The following is an 8,136-nucleotide window of genomic DNA, read 5'->3' as shown; positions in this document are numbered from 1 at the left end:
GGGTCGCAGACGCGGTAATATTTTTTAAAATATAGAAATATATACATCTACAACAGCAAAACAATGACGGAGCGACCGTGACTATCACAGTAGATCATTCAGCATATATTGTTTGAGTAAATACGATTCAAATTACGTGATGGAAGTGAAAGTATAAGATTGATAGTTTGAGCATCAACCCTTCGCTGGGAGTGGTAGCTCCCAAGTGCCAATGGCTGACGCCTCAAGCGCAGCTCCCAGGACGCTTCTAAACTGTTCGGAACATAACGACTCCCCACCCCCGACCCTAAACTCTAAACTTGCACGAACAATTCCTCTCGCCCCTTAAAACTCTGAGCAGGATTGAACTCACGCGAACCGGTAAGTGGGTGTTTTGGTTTAAAAATTTTGACCACAAAAAATCCGGTGTTGTGTGACCCCCGTTGCGGCGGTGACACCGCAGGCTGTGGTTGCTCCCCGCCGGGGAAGGCGTCTCCTTCTCGGTAGGCAATCCAGGCCATTCAGGCCCTCCCTGGCGTCTCGGGCCTAGTCTGTCACAAAGAAAATAAACATTTATACATGCCTTGTGGAACTGTTTTCACAGTAAGATACACAGGCAGCAGTCGTAAGAAGAAAGGCTGAAATACAATCGTCAGTCACAGAGGCGTTATGAAAAAAGGGCCATTGCCCGATTATTTACTACCGTATTTACTTTTAAGGGCAGTGTTATTGGTAAATATGTAGGGGTTTTTTCTCTCGTGATATACCCGTCTTTGGGTTTTGGGCTGTTCCACGCGAGTTTGAAGCCTTTGGTTAAACGAGGTAACACAACCACGGGTCAAGTTATCTTTTGATGCATCACAGCTGTCATAACCCGTACGGTTTACCCCGTATTCTTCTACAGAGACATTGAGTTTTCACGACCATACGGGGTACAGCCGTTTCAATACGGGCAAAAAAAAACATTCTTTAGTAACAATATTGTCTGTTTGTTTGTGTTTCTACATTGTGATGGGACTCCGTAGGACGAACGTTGATATTTATAAAGACACGTGGTGGCAGATACGGTCTGAATTGATCTGTAATAAGGTAGGGGCACTGATTGATAGTGGGTTGACAGCTACGTGGTGGTGAGTGTACTCGAAGTGAATCTCTATTTGTGTGTTTCTCCCTTGTGATGGGACTTTGTTGTTGTTGTTGTTTTAGGCGGCTGCGGGACTGTGCAACGTTGGTGAGCGGCATAGGAGCGGTGGGGGCAACATCCATTGTAGAGTACAATGTCACTACGCTCCCACGTCTGCGCTACCCTCCTCCACCAAGCCGCCACACGGACGAGCGTGGTGAAGTATGGTCAAATCACGACCCGGGGCGGCGTGGGGAGACCCTCGTCCGGCAATGGATTAACAAATTGGCTCTTACTGCATACCTCCATATATATAAAATTATGCAAGGTTGTGATTGTGTGTGTTGTCTGTTCAAAATGTTTAGTGTACTTCCCGACATGCAACAAACTGGAAATTTGCCATGTGGGTACTTTCCAGACTGGACACCGTGTAAACATTATACAAATACACTTTTGTGTTGTTTTTGGGGGGGGGAGCTCAATAATGTATAGATTTTTTGGACGGCAAGTGAGCTATGACGTCAAATCTGTCACGTGACCCTCGCATGTGGAAGCGTCACGCATTGTAGTGCAGTGGTTAGCGTTGTCTGTGTGTGTCTGTGTGTGTGTGTCTGTGTGTGTGTGTCTGTTTGTGTCTGTGTGTGTGTGTGTCAGTGTGTGTGTGTCTGTGTGTGTGTGTGTGTCTGTGTGTGTCTGTGTGTGTGTATCTGTGTGTGTCTGTGTGTGTCTGTGTGTGGAAGCGTAACTCATTGTAGTGTAGCGGTTAGCGCTACACTACGCTACGAACCCGGCGACCCGAGTTTGATTCCCGTTCACGGCCACCACCGGTGATGATTATTTGAACCGCTTCTGGGCCTCCCCTAGGTCGACTCAGCCTTAAACGAGTAACTGTTGTGGTGTGAACATCGCCACTGGGGAGACAAATGCGACCGGACGTGGGATCCAAGTCCCAGGCGAAGCCGGGTAGTACAGCTAGTCATGAATATATGAATGAATATAGACGTGTAAGTCACGTGTGACTGTATATATTAATTCCTTCATGGCTCGATACTGACGTGTAGATGGTGTGGATATTCTTATTTTCTGTCTGCAGCTGAGGCTGGTCTGATGGAGCAAAGGCCCTCAGCTCAGCAGCTCGGTACGACAAGTCAACAATGCGACCGGCGTGCATACAGCACGGATCGGACTGGAAATTTGACACAGCACCAGAGAACTCACACAGGAGAGAAACCCTTCAAGTGCACTGTGTGTGACAAAGCATTTGCATGGCCATTAGTTCTTGAGACCCACCAGAGAACACACACGGGAGAGAAACCCTTCAGGTGCACTGTGTGTGGGAAGGCATTTTCACAGTCATCTGCTCTTAAAACACACCAGAGAACACACACGGGAGAAAAACCCTTCAAGTGTAGTGTGTGTGGGAAGGCATTTTCAGATTCATCTACTCTTCACAGACACCAGAGAACACACACGGGAGAGAAACCCTTCAAGTGCAGTGTGTGTGGGAAGGCATTTTCAGATTCATCTCATCTTCAAAGACACCAGAGAACACACACGGGCGAGAAACCCTTCAAGTGCAGTGTGTGTGGGAAGACTTTTTCAGTTTCATCTGCTCTTAAAACACACCAGAGAACACACACGGGAGAGAAACCCTTCAAGTGTAGTGTGTCTGGGAAGGCATTTGCAAATTCATCAAATCTTCAAGTACACCAGAGAACACACAAGCATCAGAAGATCCACAAGGAGTGGCGTCTGAAATCAGCTTGTGAAAGTCAAAGTGCCGCAATGAGCCCATCCCTCATGAAACAAGAACCGGAAGAAAATCCCAGCTTGGACACTTTTAAAGTTATCAAGGTGAAATATGAAGAGGTGATGATGAAGAGGGAAGAAGTGATGAGCGAAGAAGTGAAGGTAAAATGTGAAGATGAAGATTCAACTGCAAAATGGGACCTTTACATCGTGAAGCAGGAGGAGAATTCTGACTGAGGCAGAGTGAGGCAACTCCCAGCAGTTTGTGGAAGTGGAGGTGCGGGTGGACTCTCCGAGACAATACAAAGTCAAGTGGAGACCTGGTAGATGTGTAAGCCAGAGACGATGTCGCTACAATAGATGCACCTTTGTCACAGGCCTTTAATGAAAAGAATGCGAAGTTGAACACTCAGGTCCTAGGTTCAACCTGCAGAGTAAGAGCGGCCAGTCTTTGTGGACCTGTGGGTTGGGTTGATCTCTAACCAGGAGCGAGAGCCAATAAGCTCCCCAGCATTCACTATTTTATCAATTGCATTTATATGGTGCCTGCTTAATCGCCCCTACGTGACTTTACCGAAAGAACCAAGGAGTATGGATCCCTGCAGTCACAAACTTCAAATCAAGATTACCTCAGCAACTCGGAGTTTTGTATCCCGTTTCAGACACTCGAAGAGCATCCCCAAGTAGCAGCTGCCCCTGTGTGGTACAAGGTGGTGGCCCTGCACCGGCCTGCATGTGAACAAGATCCTGTCAGTAGCGGGTGTTGGTTGATTTGGCATCTTGGTTGTGGAGTTTGTAGGTAATTTTTCTATTTAAAGCTTTCGTGAATGCAGGGATTCTTCGTCTTGGTTCTTTCGGTAAAGTCACGTAGAAGGGAAATAATAAGATAATAAAAATTAAACATAAATAAAATTCTCACGACGTTCGCAAGAAGCCGAAACGTCGTGAGAATTTTTATTTGATTATTTTATTATCTTATTATATCCCTTCTACGTGACTTTGTAGGTAATGTTTAGAATGTTATCAATTTTGACCGAGATGCCAGCATGCAAATGGCAATAGTACGTTGTACATACACTGTTAAGCAGACGGCGCATATCTTTTTAAAAATAGCTTTTTGTTAATACGATGTAACCTGATGCAGTCTATTTCACTGCAGTAATTCAATTTTGTTAAAATGCCTGTCAATAATTTAGAATGAATACTTGTCTGATTGTGCGTGTGCATGTAACATTTTGTCTGAGGGTCAAATCTAGATTAAGTGATGTTAGGACAAAGTGTGTGTGTGTGTTTGGAAGTAACCTGTACAGAGAACTCAGGTGAGACCCGTTGTTCTTGTGATGCAGGTCAAAGGGTACTTTTGTGTTTCACGAAGCGTCGGCCTCTGGAGAAACTCATTGTCTTTGAAATAGGGAGCACGCTCGGATCATTCATCAGTTACAAGGCATACCACTTAAAAGTTACACGTATATGAGGAGGTACATTCTCTACAACACGAATTGTAGTTTTGTCTTACGTGTTGACGTAGATTTTGTCTAACTGGGACTAGAAATTCACCTTGCTCATTCACGTCTGGATGTTCGTACCTATCGGTTGAAGCAAACCCCACTGCTGTTGTTGAGACGCTGTGCACCAATAATAGTCCATCACATTGACGGCCTTCAGGCCAGGAAAGTCACAACATTTGCACACGAAGGACGCATTCACGCAAGTACCCCATGCTCCGTTTTGAAGTTTTAAAATGAAACATCTTTGAATTGTGTTGTGTTTTGAATTAGATGATTTTATTTCTTCATTAAAAGCTTGTATCAATTTACATCTGGAAGACTTCATTGAAAAGGACATTTCATGTGAATTTTCTCTCGTCACTAAGTAGATGGCCTTGCCGGGGGTTTGGTTCAATGCGGACACAAACAGTGTACACACACAGAGTATACACACACAGTGTATACACACAGTATACACAGTGTACACACACACAGTGTACACACAGTATACACAGTGTACACACGCAGTGTACACACTGTACACACACAGTGTACACACACACTGTACACACAGTGTACATACAGTATATACACAGTGTACACACAGGGTACACTGTATATACACAAAGTGTACACAGGGTACACACACTGTATATATACACACAGTGCACACACACAGTTACACACACAGTGACACAGCGACACACAGCGACACACGGTGTATACACACAGTGTATACACACACAGTGTACACACACAGTGTACACACACACAGTGTATACACAATAATGTTCACGTTGTTGCTGAGCTCACACACCCAAGGGAGGGAGCAATGAAAAATGAATCTAAATCAACTCCAACTCTGTGACGTCACCACTCTGCATTACTTCATCGGCGTGAAACGCCAGGGGGAGGTGTACCTCGCTAGTGACGTTATGTCACCAAGGTATTCACCCCGACCCCCGTCCACCGCGCTCTTGAGCGTGACGTCACCTCCGCTTGGGTCACTTCCGATATCGTTCCAGTGGCAATCTTTATTTGGGCAAAGCTACGCCCAGTGACTGGTGGCTCATTAACATAATGTGTCCGTTAAAGCTGTCGCGAGTTTATTGCGACGGGTTCAGCGCCCACGCCCCCATCCCTCGACATATGGGCCGGCCTCATTAACATAATTGAATCAGTCACAGCCGCTCGTGGGAGGGAAGTGACGTCATACTACTTCCTACTGTCGCGAGGCAACAGGAAGCTGCCGTGTGCGCGCTTGCACTGAAATCCGAGGTGAGAAATTCTCATCGTTGTGGTGGTGGTGGTTGTGGTGGTGGTTGTTGTTGTTGTTTACCAAGGTAGAGCCTCGCTCTCTCACGTAGGGATGTCAGTTGAGTAGCAGCGAGCATGGAAATCGATGTCCAGGTTGGAACTTTACAACGCGGGGCCTAGCCACGCGGGGCCTTGCCTCCTGCCCTCGCCTGATTGCGTTTACTTTAATTATCTCGCTTAAGTTTAATTTGTCTTCACCCGGCTCGCCACTTTGTAACTTTGTTTTATTGTAAATATTCACGCAGTTTTTATTTTCGTTCTTTTGTTAGCAGGCCAAGCCCGCTTGAGCTGCTATACCGCTCTTGTTATCAGAAGCGACCTGCCCACAACAACACAAGGTGAGGCTTGTGGTGACTGCAGGAATTAATATTCTTGGTTCTTTCGGTAAAGTCACGTAGATAGAAAATTAAATAAAAATAACATAATTTTTCTTTTTTTACAATGAAGCAAAAAACCCCACAACGTTTCCGTGGCAAGATTAATGTTGAAGATGCGAGGGCTTACAGGAATATTTATGACATTTGCCCTCTCATTGCGTGCCATGACAGTGCTGTTTGCACAGTCACACATAGTCACTGTAAGATGTTTTTCTTGGTCGTGTTTTTGTTTTGTTGCTTGTTGTGGTTGCACCCGATTCAAGAGCCGAATGGCTCACGGGACTATAACCAAAATAAATCAAACTGAAAATCAAAAAACTGAAACCGCGCGATGAATTTTGGGAACGTTTTTCACTGCATCTCCAAATATATATGAAAGGCAAAGTTGTGATTGTGTGTGTTGTCTGTTCAAAATGTTTAGCGTACTTCCTGACATGCAACAAACTGGAAATTTGCCATGTGGGTACTTTCCAGACTGTATACCGTACAAACATTATACAAATACACTTTTGTGTTTTTGTTGGGGGGGGGGGGGGGAGCTCAATAATGTATAGATTTTTTGCACGGCAAGTGAGCTGTGACGTCAAATCTGTCACGTGACCCGCGCACGTGGAAGCGTCACGCATTGTAGTGTAGCGGTTAGCGTTGTCTGTGTGTGTGTCTGTGTGTGTGTGTCTGTGTGTGTCTGTGTGTGTGTCTGTGTGTGTGTCTGTGTGTGTATGTGTGTGTCTGTGTGTGTGTCCGGCAAAACAACCCCCTACCTCCTCGCGGTGCCGGACGGGCAACTCTGTCGTGGACAGTGCTGTGGGGGGAGTTCCAATTTTGATTGGCTCCTCCCCTCATGGCATATGTGTCCACCACAGGGGCTAAACGGGGGCTCTGGACGGGTGCGAGGGGCTGGTAACCCCTCCACCTTCAATTAATTACCACAAAACCACGAATTAAAGTGAAATATGTAACAACTAAGCTTGTGCCGGAGGCCCCGGGGGGCCAGGCGTCTATGACGTCTCCTGGCCAAACCCCAATTGGCGGAGCCAGGAGATTGAATACCTACCCTCGGGGCTACTCCAGAAACAACGAAAAGCCACTACGGGTGGCCACGTGGAATGTTCGAACGCTCACTGCAGAGGAGAGGCTGCCACTCCTCTGTCGGGAGCTGGACCGGTACCGCCTGGATCTATGCGGCATTCAGGAGGTCCGGTGGACCGGCTCTGGCTCCTGCCACCATGAGGGGTGGACAGTCCTCTACTCGGGGCAGCAGACTGCCAAACAACAGGGTGTGGGTCTTCTTTTGAACAAAAGAATGAAGGGGGCGTGGGAGCGTGGCGGTGAGGTGTGGGAAGCTGTAAGCCCCAGGCTACTTTGGGCTCGCCTTCCCATCAACCGGAGGCGAGGAATGGTGGTCGTGGTTACTTATGCCCCCACCGAAGATGAACATCCGTGGAGGGATGCAGGCAAAGCCGATGAGTCAGATGCCTTCTATGACCTCCTGTCACAGGTGCTGGCTAAAGTGGCCCCTCGGGATAGAGTCATCATGCTGGGTGACTTCAATGCCCGAGTTGGTCATGATACTGGCACCTGGTCTGGAGTGATTGGAGGGCATGGGCCAGATCAGCTCAATAACAACGGTAGGAGGCTGCTAGATTTTTGTGCAGCCCATGGGCTTGTAATTACCAACACGCTGTTCCGGCATCGGCGCATCCACACAACATCATGGATGCATGCCGGGTCCAAGCAAGAACATCTGCTGGACTACATAGTGACGGACCAGCGAATGCGAGCCCATGTCCTTGACACCAGGACCTACCGTGGAGCTGATCTGCCCTCTGACCATCGACTAGTCATCTGTAAGATGCGCCTGCCATTCTTCCACTCCGGTGGTGGGTGTACACCCAGGACCCCATTCCAACCTAAAGTGGCCTGGTCTCAGTTATCTGATGAAAGTTGCAAGCGAGAATTTCATCATCGCTTGCGGCTGGGATTGGCATCGTCCCCGACTCCTCCTGATGTCGAGGGTAAATGGGCGAGGTTTAGGACTGTGACTCATGCAGCTGCAATGGCTGCTTTGGGTACGCGGTCCAGACCTCCCCAGACACCCTGGATG

General features: G+C 47.3%; 1 protein-coding gene across 2 annotated transcripts; it reads left to right on the top strand.

Moving 5' to 3' along the window:
• The first annotated feature begins 224 nt into the window (after positions 1 to 224).
• Positions 225 to 4,591, top strand: LOC142915548 (uncharacterized). Of its 2 annotated transcripts, none has more exons than XM_076061318.1 (3): positions 225 to 360; positions 1,186 to 1,319; positions 2,196 to 4,591. In XM_076061318.1, exon 3 carries the CDS (start codon positions 2,210 to 2,212, stop codon positions 3,086 to 3,088), a length of 879 nt encoding a protein of 292 aa, XP_075917433.1. In that variant the 5' UTR covers positions 225 to 360; positions 1,186 to 1,319; positions 2,196 to 2,209; the 3' UTR covers positions 3,089 to 4,591. The 2 variants fall into 2 exon arrangements, with proteins under 2 accessions (XP_075917433.1, XP_075917434.1); XM_076061319.1 differs by having other exon boundaries at positions 1,186 to 1,324.
• Positions 4,592 to 8,136: the final 3,545 nt, after the last annotated feature.

Source organism: Petromyzon marinus, unplaced genomic scaffold (assembly GCF_048934315.1).
Source record: "Petromyzon marinus isolate PM22_M1 ecotype Great Lakes invasive population unplaced genomic scaffold, UKy_Petmar_22M1.pri1.0 PM_G_Scaffold_32, whole genome shotgun sequence".
In the NCBI taxonomy this organism is placed as follows: domain Eukaryota; kingdom Metazoa; phylum Chordata; class Hyperoartia; order Petromyzontiformes; family Petromyzontidae; genus Petromyzon; species Petromyzon marinus.
This window is presented reverse-complemented; position numbering and strand designations above follow the sequence as displayed.

What these genes read in the sequence shown, in the direction of transcription:
- LOC142915548 (XM_076061318.1), top strand. Translation starts at nt 2,210, where the DNA reads ATGGAGCAAAGGCCCTCAGCTCAGCAGCTCGGTACGACAAGTCAACAA.